Genomic DNA, 23,206 nt, shown 5'->3' on the forward strand with positions numbered 1-23,206 from the left:
CTGGTTCAAAATTCAGACTTTTCGTGAAGTTTTGCTCTGACATCTGTTTTTTTTATATTACAAAGCTATTAACAAGTCTTTGGTTTATTTGCCGTTATTCGCTCTGGACTTGTTGTCAGCTTTTAGTAGGACCGCTATATAGGTTTGCGGTCCTTACTTGCGTGGGTTTTCCCTATAATAATTCTCGAAGTTTTTCCTCCCAAATCTGAAACTTCGATCTTTATCTTCTCTCCATTGTGTTTTTGGTTTAGTTTGCTGAGAATCCTCATGCTTCACAACCAAAATTAATTCATAGAAATAATACATAAAATAATCAAATACCAACGTTACAAATACTTTGGCGTCTCATTTATACATTATTTTACACGGGTACAATTTGCAGCATTTGATACACATTGAAATAGCAGCATTTAAGAGAATTCCGATTCAAACCTTCTGTTATCCAACATTAAATACTGAAACCACTATGGTAATACAGACATTTTGTCTTGCGATGAATTTTATTGCTTTGTGAAATGGGCCCCTGGTACCCTAAGGTCCCATGGGCCCCCTAAGAACCCCTGGAACCTCAAGCCGCCTGAGCCAAAGGTTGGGGAGCCCCATGCCCCCCCCCCCCCCCAACCATTAGATATGCCACTCCAAGCACCAATAAGCTGATTCGCTTGTAATCAAAACATCAGACTTGTGTGTTTGTTGGTAGACATTAATCATTACTAACAGTTTAGCTAATTGCATGACAAAGGTTTTCATTTCTTTGGAACTATGTTTCATAAGAGTTGATTGAAATACTTTGTACACAAAAGGCAAATGATGTTAACATAAGATCAATGCAGTCAGTCTACTTAGTGATTAAAAACGTTAGAACTTATAAAATGAAGCTTTTTAAATATTTACCATATTTCCAAATTTAACCATTTCTTTATTTGATGATCTTCATTCAAGGGAGCTCAGTAAAGCTCCAGCTAAGGGGATATAAACACCAAGCTGGCAACAGCCAATCCCTCTCATACAAACATTGGTTTTAAGTCTATCAGTTTGAATTGCATATATCATTAATTGTTGCTAAGTAACTGGAAGACAATACTTATTCTAGTCATTGTGAAATCATCACCTAACTTGGTAGGATTCAAACCCACAACCATTGGAAATAGACAACAATACTTAAATTCTAGTCGCTATGCCAGCAATGGTTACATTGTAGGATTCGAACCCACAACATTGTGATTGCGAGTCATGCAGTCTAACCACTGGACAACAGTGACTTATTAAATATCATTCATTTTGGATTTTACTCATCACACACCGATGTTTGTTAGCACTGTATACTCAGTACTTTCTTGAGCTCTGTGATTAAAATCACAGACATATTACTCGGGTGGGATTCCTATGATTAAATATTGGTTTCTTTAAATATCTGGTATTGAAATGGTACTTCCTATCTGGACATCAACATCTTCAAGATCTTTGTCAAAAGTCAACGCTTTCTTGGCTGCTCTCTGTTCAATCTTCTTCAAGTAGGGCAAGAGTAAGAAAGAGAAGGCACCTATCATCGTGATACTTCCAGAAACATGGAGTGCAAAGTTATACTTTCCATTGATGTCATAAAGCCAACCTACAGAGGAAAATAACAAGTGAATGTTGAAGTGGAAATAATAAACAATAAACGACAATTGTAAGGCAATGTCCTCGCAAAATGCTAGTTTAAAACATGGAGGACTAGTTCATGCCTGGAGATGCAGGAAGGCAACCGAATCCACAGCCTCTGAGCCCCTGGTCTTGGCATTGGTTCCCTTTTAAATGTTTCTCATAGACATTAAGATTTTCCAATGAAAGTGCAAAATGAAAATGGCTTTTCATGGGACCTATGGCATAATGTCCCATCTGAAGGAAAAAGCGATTATGGTTAATAAGTATCTTGCTCAAGGGCACAAACGTCAAAACTGGGTTTCGAACCAACACTCTGCTGATCAGAAACAGCAGAGCTTGAGTCCGGTGTTTAACCGCTCAGCCACGACAACGCACCCATAATAATATTGAGTTGTGTGGAAACAAGACCTACATGTATGCTTTGAAATACAGACAGGGAATCATCCCAACCATTACAATCAGAGGCAAAGTTGTTTCAACTGAGAAAATTCCCACCAGTTCCGCTTGTCATTATTTTGTTGTGCATAATGTTTCAAATGTGCAATGTTTATCTAAGAAACATCTAGCAAGTGTCAAGTAAAACATCTTTGATTCTGTTGTTGTAGAGACTTCAATTAAAATTAAAATTGTAAAAGTAGCTTTCAATGACCAATTGGATATCTTCCAACCCCTACTGTGCTTGAAACTTACCTACAAATATTGGTCCAACGATAGAACCGATGCCCATATATGGCATGAAAAGTCCAATTCCAAGTGACAAAAGATCTGCTCCCAGAAACAGTCTAATCAGGACAGTGTTCAGAGCCTTGTAGATGCCAGTAGAGATGCCTAAGATTGCACCAATTGCAACAAGTCCAGCAAACGATTGAACAAGCGGACAAATCACGACCGACAAGCCCGCGATGAAAACAACCATCGGGTAAAACTTAACAGCAGAGATAATCTTGAAATCAATGATGGGTCCGGAGATAAGTCGACCGATTAAACTTCCAACTCCTATGATTGATAACAGAATTGCTGCGTCTAGCTCCGGGACTCCAGCATAAACGGCATAAGCAACAATGTGAGTCATTACGGAGGAGTACCCCATCCCATTCGTGAGTTGAACAAGGCAGATCAAGTTGAAACAATGATGAGTTTTGATGAGATGGATTCCTGATCCTCTAATGAACTGTCGGAATGATTTCTTCACATAAATAGATGCATTAGTCGGTCGTCTTTGCTTTAGTTTTCGTTGTAAGGAATCATTTGATGGGTCCTGAGCCACTGGTTGGTAGTTGTTTGAGGTTCGATGAGACTCAAGAGTTTCTCGGCAAGGCTTTGCATCATCTTCATCTTGTCCATCTCCCCTTGAAGCACAAGTTGAAAGTTGTGTATAATCTTTCGTGTGTGAGTGTCCGTTACTGCCATTTGCATCCACTTCATCATTAGACGTGGATATCACTTCATCCTGAAGAGAGCTAACATCTTCTTCAGGAGTTTGTAACCCCGCAGTCTGCTCTTCAGAGCTTTCAACATGATTGGTCGCTTTCTTTACTGAAGTTCTACGCAACGGTCTGAAGAGCATTCCCATGGCAACTATATGTGCTACAATTCCAGCGAATACAAGTATAGCTCCTTCCCAGTCATATAAATCAATAAGGAAACGTGCAAGTACTGGGAACACCATAATCGCAAAACCTAAACCAGCGCTGCTTATACCGTTAGCGATGGCAAAACGTTTCTTAAAATATTTACTGATGATATTTTGGGCGCTGATGTATCCAAATCCACATCCAATACCTGTACACAGGTGAATCAAACAGAAACAATAATTTATGAATAATAACAGCTGTATGCTTTTTGTATAATATGACAACATACATAGCCAGCATTAATAGGTTGTCATGGCGGAGTGGTTTAGAGCATCAAACTCAAATTCTGGTAATTACGTCATCAGAGTGTGGGTGTGAATTCTGCTCATGACACTTGTGTCCTTGAGCAAGACACTTCACCCAGGGGTATAAATTGGTATCTGTGAGGGAAGAGGTTGATATTGTGTTTGAAAAAGCCTTCCGAGTGCAATGGCAGATTGGGGCTGCATACTCCCAAGCGAGCTGAGAAAGATTATTGGAATGTTATTGACCCAATATACCATGACACTACTGTATAGCACATTGATATATTTTTGTAAAATGCGCTAATTTTTTTAAGCAGTGTTTTCAGATTTATTAGATGAAATGTACCTATCGCCATTAAACAATCTTATTTTGAATTATGGAAAACATACCTGTTAAAAATCCAAAGGACAACATGAGTTGAACGAGTGTCTTTGATTGAGAAGCGAGTATCATACCGGTAAATGCAATCACTCCACTTAATAAAGCTAATCGACGACTTCCAAAACGTCGACAGAGATACCCTCCAAAAGGACCTGGTGTAAAAAATCATTCAAAATCAATGGTAAATTTGTCATCATAATATACTTCATAATAAACTCACAAAACATTCATGACCATCGTTCTGAACTTTTTTGCAATTAAATTAATTTGAATTTTACCCTTACACCGAAGGGTAGAAATTGAAATATATTATATTTATCCCTACAATGCATCTAATATTTATATGCCACTAATTGTAAACTCTCATTTTTACCCCGATGTTTACCGTTCCAAACGTATACTGTAGTGCGTTTGTTTTTGCTGTGGTGCCCTTTGCAAAGTCCCAATACAAAATAACGTTTTCTTTAATTACAGAAGTGTCCCTTACAAGAGGGAAACTGCTGTGCCCCTTCAAGAGCGATGTTCAAGGACTGGTATATTGCAGGCCCGGATTTTCATCTTTGAGAGGGTTTGCAGCCTTTTTCATTTTACAAAGGGCACTTCCGTTGGAAAATCTTAAAGTCAGGGAAAGTTTTGGAAGAGAACCGAAGCCTAACCAGGGTAAGGGAGGCCATGGCCTCCATGCTTGATATTTGTTCACATTCTTGTTTTGAAATTGGTATCAAAGTTAAACATTTAAAGAAAATTAGCTCTCCTACCAATAAAGAGAAAGGAAGCCATATGAACACTTCCAACTGCTCCGACCTCGGCTGCTGAGGCACCAAAGGACTGTTTCCATTCAATAAAGAAGACTCCAATACTGCGAGTGATAAGGACACATTGCAACATAAGGTTACTGCCGATTGCGACGATCCAACCCCAACCACCATCTGGAGGCTCTACTGGGATGGTGTGCTTTTTAGACTTCATCATGCTCAGAAAATGGGCTACTTGTTGTGTTTTACTCGGACAGTGACGTCACTGAATGAAATCTGCACTGGAGAAATAATAACAAATAATGTATAATTACTGAAATGATTTGTTTCAATAATTGTTGTCAACATTGCATTCTTGTCAAAGCCTGTGCAGTATCTGGACAATGTGAAAAGACAATGAAGAAATTTCAGTTATTTACATGTGGGATGAAACTCCAGAGACTAGGTACGTATGACCCTAAATTTTAAGTTCAAGGGAAGATAGGATCGGTCATACTCATAGTGCATAGTGAGTGAACAAGGAATACAATACAATCAGATGTTTCCGTTGATGAAGAAAATAAGGTGTCCAATAAGGTACTATATAAAGCTAAGTCAATAACTTGCCTTTGATACCAAAAGTTGCCAAATTAATGGTGTACTCCATGGAACAATATCAGTCAGTCTGTCCCAATTTGTAACCTATTAAATCTAAACTACAATCCGACAATGAAAACAGATACCCGTGTTAGCCCAGGTGGGACTCCTCCATTGTTGCAGCAGTGCCAGTGGCACAAACCACCTACCTACAGTACAGGGCTAATTTCTGTGTCAAGTTTACAAGCTGGCAGTGCCATGCTCTTATTTATAAGTTATAACTTACATATTCAGATAGTTGTTTTTAATTTTTATGTAACCCAGCACTGTAGCAGTTATGAAACTATTTACATAATGATGACTAGCTAGACTAGAGTCTAGACCCATCACCCCTTTCAAAGTTTCATAATGACTTTTTGTCTGGACATTGAACAGTTGGGGTGAGTTATATCATATACAATGAGAAATAAGTTTTCACTTGGCTCAGATCTTACATCAGGAATGAGGAGTGGTTGTTCTTGTTCGTTATAAATAAACACAGTTTTTCTGATTTTTTTCAAAGGCATAAAAATCTCCTGTAATTTATATCCAGTTTATATCGACCCCAATCAATAATGTCCTAGGAATCTGGATGGCTTCAGCACTCTTTTATTTTTTTGTGACAAACACAACGATCTTAACTTATGATTGTTGTTTACCTTACTCACCATAGAGCTCTGTGATCTAGCCTATTGAGGAAACAAAGTACACAAACGATGCTCCTCTTTACTTTTCATTTGTAGGAGGTGTCGTTTGTGCGCTTTCATCATTCATCTTGATCTTGTGTCAAAATGTCAAATGACATAATGAGATGTTATTGCATTTTAGGGGGTTCGCTCGTCCCCAGATACATGAAGTACGTACATATCATTTTGCATAAGACCGAATCATGGGGACGAGTGCATAATGTGAGTCTGTAATTGGGCAGCGCCAACTCGTGTCATAGTCCTTGGGGGCGGGGCTGCTCAGAATGGGGTGGAATGTGAAATAAAGGTTGATGTTTAATGATGCAAAAGAGCAACATAACAAAATCATTGTTATCTAGATTCCTTATGACATTCTGTATCTTTACAATCTGACTATTATATTATTGGCAAATGGGGGCGGGAGGAGGGGGGGGGGGGGGGGCGGTGCTCCACCAGTGACCGTTTTGTTTTTAATTCGGTAGCTTACTTCAATTGGTCATGTTGCAAACTCAAATACGCCACGAGAGGGCAGGCTTGAAGTGCGCAACGGTAAACAAAAATGCCATTTGAATGCATAAAGTGATTTTTTTATGAACAACAATAACACTGGCCAGGCAGGTGACAGGTGAGCCTATTCATATTGTTTATGTACACAACCCAATACTATACATTCTTAGGTCATCTACATGCTGAACAGGCTCATCAATTGTGAGAACCTACATAGGCAATAGATCATCTATTAGATGTAGATTCTTAATCTTTAGTTCCAGAATAGTCAAGCTTCACTCACAAAGTAAGTGACGTTTCACGTTGGGGACGTTGGTAAAACGCGGAACGATTGCGGAACGACGGAATGGCGGAACGCTTTTATATACGATGTAACAGATTGTATTGCACGTATGTACATATGTACATACATACGTACGTGTATCCATGAAGCATGGAGGTAGAAATATGGAGGTAGCTAGATGGCAAGACGACTGTAGAATTTGCTGCATATATTCCAGTGTATAGAAAGTCTTTGGAATGATACTTTGTACTTACCAGTGCGTTCTTTCATTGGACAACTTGGCATTTCAAGATTATTTTTTAGAAAGGTTCTTCGTGCATGATGACATTATGCATTAACATGGAGCACTGCTGAAGTCCATGGCTGAACTACAACGAGTGTACAACTGTGTGTAATTTGTATGCATGACCCACACACGCATACTGTGTATGTACATAGGCTTCATCCCCCTATTATGGCTGATGATGGTGCATTGCGCGAACGAAATATAAAGGGGGGGCATGATAAATGAGCAAAAACACCATCAAGGACGGGGTGCTCCACCAATTCCAATATACCAAAATATTCTTTAAGGACTCCTCTTTCATACTAGCTATCCAAAATAGTGGAGCACCCCGTCAATGAGGTCGAAAAAATTAGTTCTTTTGGCGGAACGTTTTAATGCCACCATTAACACGTACAGTGCATAGCGCGAACTAAAAATAAGGGGGGTACATCGACGGGCAAAAACACCATCAAGGACGGGGTGCTCCACCAAGTCCAATATACCAAAATATTCTTTAAGGACTCCTCTTTCATACTAGCTATCCAAAATAGTGGAGCACCTCGTCAATGAGGTCGAAAAAATTAGTTCTTTTGGCGGAACGTTTTAATGCCACCATTAACACGTACAGTGCATAGCGCGAACTGAAACAAAATAAGGGGGGTACATCGACGGGCAAAAATACCATCAAGGACGGGGTGCTCCACCAATTCCAATATACCAAAATATTCTTTAAGGACTCCTCTTTCATACTAGCTATCCAAAATAGTGGAGCACCCCGTCAATGAGGTCGAAAAAATTAGTTCTTTTGGCGGACATTTTTAATGCCACCATTAACACGTACAGTGCATAGCGCGAACTGAAACAAAATAAGGGGGGTACATCGACGGGCAAAAACACCATCATAGACGGGGTGCTCCACCAATTCCAATATACCAAAATATTCTTTGAGGACTCCTCTTTCATACTAGCTATCCAAAATAGTGGAGCACCCCGTCAATGAGGTCGAAAAAATTAGTTCTTTTGGCGGAACGTTTTAATGCCACCATTAACACGTACAGTGCATAGCGCGAACTGAAACAAAATAAGGGGGCACATGGATGAGCAAAAACACCATCAAGGACGGGGTGCTCCACCAATTCCAATATACCAAAATATTCTTTAAGGACTCCTCTTTCATACTAGCTATCCAAAATAGTGGAGCACCCCGTCAATGAGGTCGAAAAAATTAGTTCTTTTGGCGGAACGTTTTAATGCCACCATTAACACGTACAGTGCATAGCGCGAACTAAAAATAAGGGGGGTACATCGACGGGCAAAAATACCATCAAGGACGGGGTGCTCCACCAATTCCAATATACCAAAATATTCTTTAAGGACTCCTCTTTCATACTAGCTATCCAAAATAGTGGAGCACCCCGTCAATGAGGTCGAAAAAATTAGTTCTTTTGGCGGACATTTTTAATGCCACCATTAACACGTACAGTGCATAGCGCGAACTGAAACAAAATAAGGGGGGTACATCGACGGGCAAAAACACCATCATAGACGGGGTGCTCCACCAATTCCAATATACCAAAATATTCTTTGAGGACTCCTCTTTCATACTAGCTATCCAAAATAGTGGAGCACCCCGTCAATGAGGTCGAAAAAATTAGTTCTTTTGGCGGAACGTTTTAATGCCACCATTAACACGTACAGTGCATAGCGCGAACTGAAACAAAATAAGGGGGCACATGGATGAGCAAAAACACCATCAAGGACGGGGTGCTCCACCAATTCCAATATACCAAAATATTCTTTAAGGACTCCTCTTTCATACTAGCTATCCAAAATAGTGGAGCACCCCGTCAATGAGGTCGAAAAAATTAGTTCTTTTGGCGGAACGTTTTAATGCCACCATTAACACGTACAGTGCATAGCGCGAACTAAAAATAAGGGGGGTACATCGACGGGCAAAAACACCATCAAGGACGGGGTGCTCCACCAATTCCAATATACCAAAATATTCTTTAAGGACTCCTCTTTCATACTAGCTATCCAAAATAGTGGAGCACCCCGTCAATGAGGTCGAAAAAATTAGTTCTTTTGGCGGACATTTTTAATGCCACCATTAACACGTACAGTGCATAGCGCGAACTGAAACAAAATAAGGGGGGTACATCGACGGGCAAAAACACCATCATAGACGGGGTGCTCCACCAATTCCAATATACCAAAATATTCTTTGAGGACTCCTCTTTCATACTAGCTATCCAAAATAGTGGAGCACCCCGTCAATGAGGTCGAAAAAATTAGTTCTTTTGGCGGAACGTTTTAATGCCACCATTAACACGTACAGTGCATAGCGCGAACTGAAACAAAATAAGGGGGCACATGGATGAGCAAAAACACCATCAAGGACGGGGTGCTCCACCAATTCCAATATACCAAAATATTCTTTAAGGACTCCTCTTTCATACTAGCTATCCAAAATAGTGGAGCACCCCGTCAATGAGGTCGAAAAAATTAGTTCTTTTGGCGGAACGTTTTAATGCCACCATTAACACGTACAGTGCATAGCGCGAACTAAAAATAAGGGGGGTACATCGACGGGCAAAAACACCATCAAGGACGGGGTGCTCCACCAATTCCAATATACCAAAATATTCTTTAAGGACTCCTCTTTCATACTAGCTATCCAAAATAGTGGAGCACCCCGTCAATGAGGTCGAAAAAATTAGTTCTTTTGGCGGAACGTTTTTAATACACCATTAACACGTACAGTGCATAGCGCGAACTGAAACAAAATAAGGGGGGTACATGGATGAGCAAAAACACCATCAAGGACGGGGTGCTCCACCAATTCCAATATACCAAAATATTCTTTAAGGACTCCTCTTTCATACTAGCTATCCAAAATAGTGGAGCAACCCGTCAATGGGGTCGAAAGAAGTTTTTTCTGAACCCGTTAGTTGGGTAAAAATCACTCCCTGAGTTCGATCTATAAATCAAACTCTTTATCCGCAGTGCTATAGTATAGCCGTTGTTGCAACAAAGGAATGCTTACACCAGCGAGAAACATGTGCGTCTCCCGCATCCAGTAGGCGTTTTTTCTATTAAAATAAAAGTATAACATTGTATATAATTCTTTTCGTGCCTTTCAATCTATAATTATTAAAAGATACACCATTGGCGAGCAACATTGGTGTAGCTAGCTTTCGTTGAGACCGCAGTGTTTAGTCGTTCAACACTCTTGCGTTGAGTTGGCTCTGTATTGCTGACGCCGGGTGGCAGTTAACACAATGTTTGGCACACTTTATGTAGATCCAAAGGTTTTTGTACTGACATAATCATTGGCTTTTGTTGTATACCACTATAGCATGACAGCAATAACAATCGTGTCTCAAGATAGGATTAACATACTTGTGTAAATGAGTACATGTCTGTCGCAGGTTTTTACCTAGGTTGTTGTAAACAAGTTTGCTATAAAATAAAACGCAATGGACAGCAATTAATTTTGAAACGCTTCTCTCAGTGATGGTTACTATTATTATAATATTTCAATATCACAACAGTTGGAATGAATTTAGGTACAAGGTTATCAAATATACACGTCAATGGGTTACTGTGAAAGAACAAGTGCAACAACTCACAAGAAGAGCAAAGTCACAAATCAGGTTTGTTCTGACTTTCTCCTTCAAAGAATAAAATCATACAGTACACTTTAAACCACTTATAAAGACACTGGACACTATTGGTTATTGTCAAAGACCAGTCTTCTCACTTGGTGTATCTCAGCATATCCATAAAATAATAAACCTGTGAAAATTTGAGCTCGATTGATCGTCGGAATTGCGAGATACTATGAAAGAGAAAAAACACCCTTGTCACACGAAGTTGTGTCCTTTCAGATGCTAACTTGATTTCGGGAGATTTTAAAAATTCTAAACTTGAGGTCCCGAAATCAAATTCGTGGAAAATTACTTCTTTCTCGAAAACTACTTCACTTCAGAGGGAGCCGTTTCTCCCAATGTTTGAAACTATCAACCTCTCCCCATTACTCGTTACCAAGTGAGGTTTCATGCTGATAATTATTTTGAGTAATTACTAATAGTGTCCACCCTTTAAATTTCAATAAACTGAAGTTGTACAGTACATTCAATTTAGCAAAATCAATAAAGGCAATAGTAAAATTCGTTCTAGCTACTTCAACAGTAATTACAACTCTGCAAAATGACACCTGGTCAACGGCAATTAACCACTGGAACAAAAAGTTCGTAGTGGAGCAACGGCCACGATAGTGTTTTTACAAGTGTTTTTTTTTTTTTTGCTCATCCATACCCCCTTATTTTGTTTAATTTCGCGCAATGCATTCCGTGCTAATAATGGTGGCTGAAAAACGTTCCACCAAAAAAACTTATTTTTTCAACCTCATTGACGGGGTGCTCCACTATTTTAGATAGCTAGTATGAGAAAGGAGTCCTCAAAGAATATTTTGGTATATTGGAATTGGTGGAGCACCCCGTCCTTGATGGTGTTTTTGCTCATCCATGTACCCCCCTTATTTTGTTTCAGTTCGCGCTATGCACTGTACGTGTTAATGGTGTATTAAAAACGTTCCGCCAAAAGAACTAATTTTTTCGACCTCATTGACGGGGTGCTCCACTATTTTGGATAGCTAGTATGAAAGAGGAGTCCTTAAAGAATATTTTGGTATATTGGAATTGGTGGAGCACCCCGTCCTTGATGGTGTTTTTGCTCATCCATGTGCCCCCCTTATTTTGTTTCAGTTCGCGCTATGCACTGTACGTGTTTTGGTGTATTAAAAACGTTCCGCCAAAAGAACTAATTTTTTCGACCTCATTGACGGGGTGCTCCACTATTTTGGATAGCTAGTATGAAAGAGGAGTCCTCAAAGAATATTTTGGTGTATTGGAATTGGTGGAGCACCCCGTCCTTGATGGTGTTTTTGCCCGTCGATGTACCCCCCTTATTTTGTTTCAGTTCGCGCTATGCACTGTACGTGTTAATGGTGGCATTAAAAATGTCCGCCAAAAGAACTAATTTTTTCGACCTCATTGACGGGGTGCTCCACTATTTTGGATAGCTAGTATGAAAGAGGAGTCCTTAAAGAATATTTTGGTATATTGGACTTGGTGGAGCACCCCGTCCTTGATGGTGTTTTTGCCCGTCGATGTACCCCCCTTATTTTTAGTTCGCGCTATGCACTGTACGTGTTAATGGTGGCATTAAAACGTTCCGCCAAAAGAACTAATTTTTTCGACCTCATTGACGGGGTGCTCCACTATTTTGGATAGCTAGTATGAAAGAGGAGTCCTTAAAGAATATTTTGGTATATTGGAATTGGTGGAGCACCCCGTCCTTGATGGTGTTTTTGCTCATCCATGTGCCCCCCTTATTTTGTTTCAGTTCGCGCTATGCACTGTACGTGTTTTGGTGTATTAAAAACGTTCCGCCAAAAGAACTAATTTTTTCGACCTCATTGACGGGGTGCTCCACTATTTTGGATAGCTAGTATGAAAGAGGAGTCCTCAAAGAATATTTTGGTGTATTGGAATTGGTGGAGCACCCCGTCCTTGATGGTGTTTTTGCCCGTCGATGTACCCCCCTTATTTTGTTTCAGTTCGCGCTATGCACTGTACGTGTTAATGGTGGCATTAAAAATGTCCGCCAAAAGAACTAATTTTTTCGACCTCATTGACGGGGTGCTCCACTATTTTGGATAGCTAGTATGAAAGAGGAGTCCTTAAAGAATATTTTGGTATATTGGACTTGGTGGAGCACCCCGTCCTTGATGGTGTTTTTGCCCGTCGATGTACCCCCCTTATTTTTAGTTCGCGCTATGCACTGTACGTGTTAATGGTGGCATTAAAACGTTCCGCCAAAAGAACTAATTTTTTCGACCTCATTGACGGGGTGCTCCACTATTTTGGATAGCTAGTATGAAAGAGGAGTCCTTAAAGAATATTTTGGTATATTGGAATTGGTGGAGCACCCCGTCCTTGATGGTGTTTTTGCTCATCCATGTGCCCCCCTTATTTTGTTTCAGTTCGCGCTATGCACTGTACGTGTTAATGGTGTATTAAAAACGTTCCGCCAAAAGAACTAATTTTTTCGACCTCATTGACGGGGTGCTCCACTATTTTGGATAGCTAGTATGAAAGAGGAGTCCTTAAAGAATATTTTGGTATATTGGAATTGGTGGAGCACCCCGTCCTTGATGGTGTTTTTGCTCATCCATGTGCCCCCCTTATTTTGTTTCAGTTCGCGCTATGCACTGTACGTGTTTTGGTGTATTAAAAACGTTCCGCCAAAAGAACTAATTTTTTCGACCTCATTGACGGGGTGCTCCACTATTTTGGATAGCTAGTATGAAAGAGGAGTCCTCAAAGAATATTTTGGTGTATTGGAATTGGTGGAGCACCCCATCCTTGATGGTGTTTTTGTCCGTCGATGTACCCCCTTTTTTTGTTTCAGTTCGCGCAATGCACTGTACGTGTTAATGGTGGCTTAAAAACGTTCCGCCAAAAGAACTAATTTTTTCGACCTCATTGACGGGGTGCTCCACTATTTTGGATAGCTAGTATGAAAGAGGAGTCCTTAAAGAATATTTTGGTATATTGGAATTGGTGGAGCACCCCGTCCTTGATGGTGTTTTTGCTCATTTATCATGCCCCCCCCCCTTTATATTTCGTTCGCGCAATGCACCATCATCAGCCATAATAGGGGGATGAAGCCTATGTACATACACAGTATGCGTGTGTGGGTCATGCATACAAATTACACACAGTTGTACACTCGTTGTAGTTCAGCCATGGACTTCAGCAGTGCTCCATGTTAATGCATAATGTCATCATGCACGAAGAACCTTTCTAAAAAATAATCTTGAAATGCCAAGTTGTCCAATGAAAGAACGCACTGGTAAGTACAAAGTATCATTCCAAAGACTTTCTATACACTGGAATATATGCAGCAAATTCTACAGTCGTCTTGCCATCTAGCTACCTCCATGCTTCATGGATACACGTACGTATGTATGTACATATGTACATACGTGCAATACAATCTGTTACATCGTATATAAAAGCGTTCCGCCATTCCGTCGTTCCGCAATCGTTCCGCGTTTTACCAACGTCCTCACGTTGGTGTTTTTTGTTGAAATATAAAAAAGTGTAGGCTAATCTGATCTTATTGACCATGCCACATGATGGAGGTTGAGCCTGAGCAAATTTTTTTAAATTAATGTGTTTTTGACTTGTTTTGATCATGTTTTATAATGAATTGATCAGTTGATGTTGTTCGATGACACAAGACAAATGATTAATTTCACATTGCCTCGTAGTTTTAGGAGTACCTCCTTGGACGAGTGGACCATCCCATATGATGAGGCTTGAGTTGAGGAATATGGTGATGGGATGGCAGTCTTATTCTTCTTAATTACTACTAGTACTACTACATGTACTACACTACATCTACTTATTTATAGTAGATCTCAAACGGTCAGTCTCCAAATCTGAAATAATTCTTGTTGTTCTTGCAAATGCTCTTCTTAAGTTCTTCTTCTTCCATTTACACAGGTCCACCATCTGGTTACCCTGGTGTGTTACGTAACAATGGGAAATTTCAAGTCTTTGTATCTTTTCGACAACGAGGACAATGAAGACGTAAGATATGATGGCCCGATAGACCTCAACGAGATTGCTGTACTTTACAATGAAGAATCTATTAGGGACTCTACAGACTCTAAGACTGACAGAATCGGAGCATCTGAGCTGGATACGCAGGCAGAATCAAGAGAACCAGTTTCAGGTACAGGCATCATCATTATCATCATCATTCTCTTGATGGGGGACGTAGAGCCGCCCAACCAATGCGCTCTGCTGCAGATTGGCTTTGAATTAGCACACGGCACGCACAGCACCAACAGCAATTGCTATGGTGCCAAGTCCTTTTGCTGCGGTGCCCTTTGCTATGCTCAAATAAACATTTAAATTTTGCTTATAAATAGAGTGCCTCTTACCCGGGCAGCATTTTCTGTTTCCCTTCAAGAGTGAGGTTCAAAGTCTGTACTTGTCTAACCAAAGATAAACACCGAGTAAAAACACTATCTGGACCTCGTTTCAGTTCAGTGTGCTTTGGCCAAGCTTCCAAAGTTTGGGTCCAGATGCTCCAACAGTTTTGAAAAATAATCCTTGCTGGGCCTTTTTTGTAATCAGATGCTTCCATCTACTCGGGTAAAGAGCTGGATTCATGCACTGGGGCTACCCATTAAATAAATCTTACACCATCTTGTTTTATCTCACCTTTGATTTTTAGGATCAACATCACCAAGACAAGTACTAAAAGATCTTCAGGTGAAACGGTTGTCTGCGGAGGAAAATGACGCAGAATCATCAACCATCAACAGCTTACTAACTTCTTCCTCAATATTACCGCCCAGACTCAACCTAGGGACACTCAAAACAGATTCTTCAATTTTAGAAGTGTCGTTAAGAAGAGACTCTTTAAGAAACACTGAAACAGAATCAACAGAAAGTGAGAGTGATGTGGAGAATGTGCCGCCTAAACCTTCGGTAGAACAGTCATTGTCGACGAGTACTACCTCCAGCAAAGAGAAGTCACAAATAGTCTGGGAGATAGATCTGTCTGATTTAGCAGCACCAAAAGATTTTACAAGAAGAAAAGGTTTGGATAACATTGAGTGTATTCTTTTCAACAATTTGGCTTGCTAACATCTTGGTTGCATGCGTAGACAAAGTTTGTAGGCTTGGTTTCAAGACCATGGTGTTTGCGCGTACAGGCAACTGCACACTGTACCATTGGTAATGAGCTTTTTAATTTGAGGATGCAGATCAAATCCTGCTCAAACCAATTTTTGTTTTGTTCAACCTTATATTATGAAGAAGTTTACCCAATAAGTTTAGCTTATTACTAGAAATAAAATGCTGACAGTGACAGCAATTTTATTGGTTATTTTTTTTTAGCAAGAGTCTTTAAGAAGCTGCAGAAGAATGAAGCATCGTCCCAAGCTGGAAGTAAAACTGAGGACCTGTATATTCCACCCAAGGTATCGGCAACAACAACATCACTTGCAGAGAGGAAAGTTTTAGACCAAAGAAGATGGTAAGTTTGTATCAACATTGTAGAGTGTCGAAGCCGAGTGGTCTAGTTCACCAGACCAAAGCGCTGGTGTTGTCAGCAGCAGAGTGTGGGTTTGATTTCCCGTCATGACACTTGTATCCTTAAAAAAGGCACTGAAGCTTCTTAAAAGGTTGAAAAGGTATTGTATTCTGCTCTTCAAGCCAGGCTCCTAGTGGATGATACCCATGCCTACATCCTACATGTAACAGACTGTAAAGAGGATAACCCTGTTTCAGACCCAGGAGTAGGTGGCAACGTGCCTCTGTTGACAGTTGATTTGAGTTGAAAGCTCAAACCAGTTAATTTGATCCCAACAATTCTTCTCACCAAGTAAGTTTAATGGGCATTTACTTTCAGAGTATTTACCAGATCTATGACCCTACCTTTAAGCAGCCTTAAAGAAATTAGGCTCAAAAGTTGCACAATATTATAAATCAATCTTCTCTTACTCCATAGGTTTTGCATGTCAAGACCTCAATACAGCAAATCCTGTGGCCTATCCTCTCTAGTGTCTTGCTGGAATTATTTATTCTCAACGCTTGGAGCTGGAAGTCATCGTCCAATCACACAAGAGGAAGCTCTGACAGTGTTAGGGTTTAAACCTCCATTCGGTGAAATTCGTTTTGGCCCATTTACGGGCAATGGTACTTTAATGAGGTTAGTGAAAAAGTTTCCATCTGAGATGTTTACCCCATGGATCAACTTTGATTTTGCTGAGAAGGGAACTAAAAACAAAAATCAGTTTTAATTTCTGGTAAAAGCGACTTTCCTTCAGACCTTGAATTACACAGAGGCCACAGATTTCTGTTGCCTCGGTCTTGGCCTTGGTGTCCCTTCAAAAGTTTTTCTTAAAGGCAGTGGACACTATTGGTAATTACTCAAAATAATTATTAGCATAAAACCTTTCTTGGTGACGAGTAATGGGGAGAGGTTGATGATATAAAACATTGTGAAAAACGGCTCCCTCTGAAGTGCCATAGTTTTCGAGAAAGAAGTAATTTTCCACGAATTTGATTTCGAGACCTCAGATTTAGAACTTGAGGTCTCGAAATCAACCATCTAAACACACACAACTTCGTGTGACAAGGGTGTTTTTTCCTTTCATTATGATCTCGCAAGTTCGATGACCGATTGAGCTAAAATTTTCACAGGTTTGTTATTTTTTGCATATATTGAGATACACCAACTGTGAAGGCTAGTCTTTGACAATTACCAATCCTGCCTTTAAACTTTCAATGGAAATGCCCCTTGGAAAATAAAGTCCCTTGCCCTCTCAAAGATTAAGTTCCAGGCTTGTTTCTTGTATTGTTACAGTACCTCTTTTTAAAATATCAGAACGTTTTCTTTCCAGATGGTTTAAAAAGCTCAACAACCATTACGGAACCAGAGGCAAGTCCTACTACATGTACAAGCCGGTAGGTAAATGTCGTACCCTAGGCAGAACGTCTGAAGAAGCCTTGAAGATTCTCAAGAGTGGACTTCAAGATCCAGGGTTGACATTCATCTACCATTGCTGGAATCATTATTTCTGTCCTGTGGGGTTTGAAGACGTTCCAAAGAAAGCCGAGGATGCCTACAGGTGGGTTGTGAACCAAAAGTGTTGAAATGTGAATGAAATGTTCTCCAGAGGTTTTTGTGAAGTCCCAGAGCACTGATGCTGACTTGCCTCACCAGAAGGGAGCAGGCTGGTTATGGTGGTTGCTGTTTAAAACAAAAAACTGATGTTTATCGCACTGTGCCTATAAAATTGAACTCATACCAAGTCTGCTGCCCTCACACCCATCTTGTTAACCCCCTCCTAAAACCCGTACCCTCACATCCAACCTTTCACCCTACCCCAGTCTCACTACAATAGGCAGTGCTCCGTCTCAATACCACTCAACACTAACACCATGTAAGAAATTCTGGAAAACAACGTCAATTGGCTCCCAAAGTCACACCAATTCCTTACACCCGCCCCCTCCCTCACAGTCACACTAAAAACTCCCTACTATTGCACCCATCACCAACCCCGCACCGGTCAAATCCTCTGGTAGTTGACCGTATCCTCGCACCAAAATCTACCCTTGCACCCATCCTTTAACCCCACGCCCATTCCCTTCCTGTCCTCGCCCAACTTTAGTCTCCAAATCAACCCCTACTCATGAACCAAGCTTTACGCTCATGAACTACCCTTACACTCAAACCCTACCCTTATATGCCTCTCTCCTAATCATGGTTGTGGCTCCGTCGCTATGTTAGTTAAAGGAACACGTTGCCTTGGATCGGACGAGTTGGTCAAAACAAAAGCGTTTGTAACCGTTTTTTATAAAATGCATAATATGGTTGGAAAGATGTTTTAAAAGTAGAATACAATGATCCACACAAGTTTGCCTCGAAATTGCGTGGTTTTCCTTCTACTGTGCGAACTAACATGGTCGGCCATTTATGGGAGTCAAAATTTTGACCCCCATAAGTGGCCGACGTGTTAGTCGACAAGGTAAAAGGAAAACCACGCAATTTCGAGGCATGTTTGTGTGGATCATTGTATTCTACTTTTACAACATCTTTCTACCCATATGCATTTTATAAAAAACGGTTACAAACGCTTTTCAAAGACCAACTCGACCGATCCAAGGCAACGTGTTCCTTTAACATTGTCCGTGCACTTCCATTCCTACATCCCAGGTGTCCTCTTACTGACAACGAGGTAGACAGTTGGATCCTTGTTGGAGACCCAAGTCGTAAACAGCCAGGGATTCACTGTTTCAGGTAGGAAGGGCTCATCGAAAGAATTCATGAATGCCCGAGATGCGCTCGGTACCTTCTGTCACTTAGCCAAACCATTCTTGATGAAAATGCTGCGGCAATAAAGAAAAAGCAACTGCATAGAATTCAAACTGCCTCTAGCCACCTAGCCACCACAGACCACCTATACTAGCTTGGTGGTATAGTGGCAAGACATCTGCTCTAGCAATACAAAAGTTTTGGGTAAGAATCCCACCCGAGTGATTTGTAAATAGATTTTTTGTTGTCATAGAACTCGAGAAAGTAGAGTGCTTTATACTCATTGCTTTAAGGGCAATAACAAATGATATCCTACATGTACATCCCCGATGCAAAATTATCACCTTATATAACCGCAATTAAATTTATGATTCATACTTCCTTGTAATGCAAAGCGCATATTTACGTCACAACTCTGTTTTTGCTGCAAACAATTCACCTCAGTCTTGTCAGTTGAGCACTGCTCAAATTTGCGTTCGCAGGAAGTATGAACTGAGCTTTTCCCGCTTACACATGTATTCTTTATTGTTGTCTTGACTTAACAGATGGGATGACATTTCCTTGGATTTAAACTGCAAAAGTCCACAGTGTCTGAACATTCGCAAGCTTCATTTAGGAGTTCAAACGAGGAAGACGAAGCGGGTTGGTGGAAACCTTCACTGTCTCATTGCGTTTAAGAAGAGTGACTTCCAAGGCTTGGTTTCCGTGAGAGACCGAAGCGATAGAATAAAGGGTGAGAGTGGGGTAGAGCCTGTACCTTTATCCAGAGTAGGAGATAGTGGGGATTCCATGAATAATAGACTAGATGCTAGAGATGACTTTTCTTTTGACTCTAGTTAGTAGAGATTTTTCTTTTGGTCAAAGATACAAGGCTTACCCCTTACAATTGCTTCAATCTTATTTTGAGAGGTGTGGTTTAGTTATTTTTTAAGGTTTCCGCTTTTGTGAATACAGTATTGTACAAAAAGCTTTTTATTTGTAACAAATCTGTACAAAAATAATACTTTTATCAATTTTTGGCCTATTTTCAACAAAACTGCAAGGCTCACCCCTTGTGATTTTATCAATTTTTGGCCTATTTTCAACAAAAATGCAAGGCTTACCCCTTGTGATTTTATCAATTTTTGGCCTATATGCAACAAAATTGCAAGGATTAGGGTTTTATCAATTTTTGGCCTATTTTCAACAAAACTGCAAGGCTTACCCCTTGTGATTTTATCAATTTTTGGCCTATTTTCAACAAAAATGCAAGGCTTACCCCTTGTGATTTTATCAATTTTTGGCCTATTTTCAACAAAAATGCAAGGCTTACCCCTTGTGATTTTATCAATTTTTGGCCTATTTTCAACAAAACTGCAAGGCTCACCCCTTGTGATTTTATCAACTTTTGGCCTATTTTCAACAAAACTGCAAGGCTTAGCCCTTGTGATTTTATCATTTTTTTTTCTATTTTCAACAAAACTGCAAGGCTAACTAACCCCTTGTGATTTTATCAATTTTTGGCCTATTTTCAACAAAACTGCAAGGCTTACCCCTTGTGATTTTATCAATTTTTGGCCTATTTTCAACAAAAATGCAAGGCTTACCCCTTGTGATTTTATCAATTTTTGGCCTATATTCAACAAAATTGCAAGGCTTACCCCTTGTGATTTTATCAATTTTTGGCCTATTTTCAACAAAATTGCAAGGCTTACCCCTTGTGATTTTATCAATTTTTGGCCTATTTTCAACAAAACTCCAAAGCTTACCCCTTGTGATTTTATCAATTTTTGGCCTATTTTCCACAAAAATGCAAGGCTTACCCCTTGTGTTTTTATCAATTTTTGGCAAAATTTCAACAAAACTCCAAGGCTTACCCCTTGTGATTTTATAAATTTTTGACCTATTTTCAACAAAACTGCAAGGCTTACCCCTTGTTATTTTATCAATTTTTTGCCTATTTTCAACAAAACTGCAAGACTTAGCCCTTGTGATTTTATCAACTTTTGGCCTATTTTCAACAAAACTGCAAGGCTTAGCCCTTGTGATTTTATCAATTTTTTTTTTCTATTTTCAACAAAACTGCAAGGCTAACTAACCCCTTGTGATTTTATCAATTTTTGGCCTATTTTCAACAAAACTGCAAGGCTTACCCCTTGTGATTTTATCAATTTTTGGCCTATTTTCAACAAAAATGCAAGGCTTACCCCTTGTGATTTTATCAATTTTTGGCCTATATTCAACAAAATTGCAAGGCTTACCCCTTGTGATTTTATCAATTTTTGGCCTATTTTCAACAAAACTGCAAGGCTTACCCCTTGTGATTTTATCAATTTTTGGCCTATTTTCAACAAAACTCCAAGGCTTACCCCTTGTGATTTTATAAATTTTTTACCTATTTTCAACAAAACTGCAAGGCTTACCCCTTGTTATTTTATCAATTTTTTGCCTATTTTCAACAAAACTGCAAGACTTAGCCCTTGAGATTTTATCAACTTTTGGCCTATTTTCAACAAAACTGCAAGGCTTAGCCCTTGTGATTTTATCATTTTTTTTTCTATTTTCAACAAAACTGCAAGGCTAACTAACCCCTTGTGATTTTATCAATTTTTGGCCTATTTTCAACAAAACTGCAAGGCTTACCCCTTGTGATTTTATCAATTTTTGGCCTATTTTCAACAAAAATGCAAGGGTTACGTCTTGTGATTTTATCAATTTTTGGCCTATATTCAACAAAACTGCAAGGCTTACCCCTTGTGATTTTATCAATTTTTGGCCTATTTTCAACAAAAATGCAAGGCTTACCCCTTGTGATTTTATCAATTTTTGGCCTATATTCAACAAAATTGCAAGGCTTACCCCTTGTGATTTTATCAATTTTTGGCCTATTTTCAACAAAATTGCAAGGCTTACCCCTTGTGATTTTATCAATTTTTGGCCTAGTTTCAACAAAAATGCAAGGCTTACCCCTTGTGATTTTATCAATTTTTTGCCTATTTTCAACAAAACTCCAAGGCTTAGCCCTTGTGATTTTATCAATTTTTGGCCTATTTTCAACAAAACTCCAAGGCTTACCCCTTGTGATTTTATCAATTTTTGGCCTATTTTCAACAAAACTCCAAGGCTTACCCCTTGTGATTTTATCAATTTTTGGCCTATTTTCAACAAAACTGCAAGGCTTAGCCCTTGTGATTTTATCAATTTTTGGCCTATTTTCAACAAAACTCTAAGGCTTAGCCCTTGTGGATTTATCAATTTTTTGGTCTATTTTCAACAAAACTCCAAGGCTTACCCCTTGTGATTTTATCAATTTTTGGTCTATTTTCAACAAAACTGCAAGGCTTACCCCTTGTGATTTTATCAATTTTTGGCCTATTTTCAACAAAACTGCAAGGCTTACCCCTTGTGATTTTATCATTTTTTGGTCTATTTTCAACAAAACTGCAAGGCTAACCCCTTGTGATTTTATCAATTTTTGGCCTATTTTCAACAAAACTGCAAGGCTTAGCCCTTGTGATTATATCAATTTTTGGCCTATTTTCAACACAATTGCAAGGCTTACCCCTTGTGATTTTATCAATTTTTGGCATATTTTCAACAAAACTGCAAGGCTTAGCCCTTGTGATTTTATCAATTTTTGGCCTATTTTCAACAAAACTGCAAGGCTTACCCCTTGTGATTTTATCATTTTTTGGTCTATTTTCAACAAAACTGCAAGGCTTACCCCTTGTGATTTTATCAATTTTTGGCCTATTTTCAACAAAACTGCAAGGCTTAGCCCTTGTGATTTTATCAATTTTTGGCCTATTTTCAACAAAATTGCAAGGCTTACCCCTTGTGATTTTATCAATTTTTGGCCTATTTTCAACAAAACTGCAAGGCTTAGCCCTTGTGATTTTATCAATTTTTGGCCTATTTTCAACAAAATTGCAAGGCTTACCCCTTGTGATTTTATCAATTTTTGGCCTATTTTCAACAAAACTGCAAGGCTTAGCCCTTGTGATTATATCAATTTTTGGCCTATTTTCAACACAATTGCAAGGCTTACCCCTTGTGATTTTATCAATTTTTGGCCTATTTTCAACAAAACTGCAAGGCTTACCCCTTGCGATTTTATCATTTTTTGGTCTATTTTCAACAAAACTGCAAGGCTTACCCCTTGTGATTTTATCAATTTTTGGCCTATTTTCAACAAAACTGCAAGGCTTAGCCCTTGTGATTTTATCAATTTTTGGCCTATTTTCAACAAAATTGCAAGGCTTACCCCTTGTGATTTTATCAATTTTTGGCCTATTTTCAAC

The 23,206-nt window shown here is 39.4% G+C and overlaps 2 protein-coding genes across 6 annotated transcripts; one reads left to right on the forward strand and one right to left on the reverse strand.

Annotated features, from left to right (window-relative positions):
- Positions 1-625: 625 nt before the first annotated feature.
- LOC139944998 (monocarboxylate transporter 12-like) lies at positions 626-6,071 on the reverse strand. Of its 4 annotated transcripts, none has more exons than XM_071942219.1 (5): positions 5,947-6,071; positions 4,667-4,939; positions 3,917-4,060; positions 2,338-3,429; positions 626-1,612 (listed from the first exon to the last, which is right to left on the reverse strand). In XM_071942219.1, the coding sequence occupies exons 2-5, from the start codon at positions 4,878-4,880 to the stop codon at positions 1,407-1,409; spliced, it is 1,656 nt and encodes a 551-aa protein (XP_071798320.1). In that variant the 5' UTR covers positions 4,881-4,939; positions 5,947-6,071; the 3' UTR covers positions 626-1,406. The 4 variants fall into 4 exon arrangements, with proteins under 4 accessions (XP_071798320.1, XP_071798321.1, XP_071798322.1 ...); XM_071942220.1 differs by having other exon boundaries at positions 4,667-4,944; XM_071942221.1 differs by having other exon boundaries at positions 5,938-6,071.
- A 412-nt stretch (positions 6,072-6,483) lies between these two features.
- LOC139945119 (basic immunoglobulin-like variable motif-containing protein) lies at positions 6,484-20,074 on the forward strand. 2 transcript variants are annotated; one of them, XM_071942388.1, is made up of 8 exons: positions 6,484-6,589; positions 14,597-14,828; positions 15,336-15,704; positions 16,004-16,142; positions 16,617-16,817; positions 17,512-17,739; positions 18,828-18,911; positions 19,472-20,074. In XM_071942388.1, the coding sequence occupies exons 2-8, from the start codon at positions 14,633-14,635 to the stop codon at positions 19,764-19,766; spliced, it is 1,512 nt and encodes a 503-aa protein (XP_071798489.1). In that variant the 5' UTR covers positions 6,484-6,589; positions 14,597-14,632; the 3' UTR covers positions 19,767-20,074. The 2 variants fall into 2 exon arrangements, with proteins under 2 accessions (XP_071798489.1, XP_071798490.1); XM_071942389.1 differs by lacking the exon at positions 6,484-6,589 and adding an exon at positions 6,600-6,757.
- The last annotated feature ends 3,132 nt before the right edge of the window (positions 20,075-23,206 follow it).

This window comes from Asterias amurensis, chromosome 12 (assembly GCF_032118995.1).
Source record: "Asterias amurensis chromosome 12, ASM3211899v1".
Classification (NCBI taxonomy): Eukaryota; Metazoa; Echinodermata; class Asteroidea; order Forcipulatida; family Asteriidae; genus Asterias; species Asterias amurensis.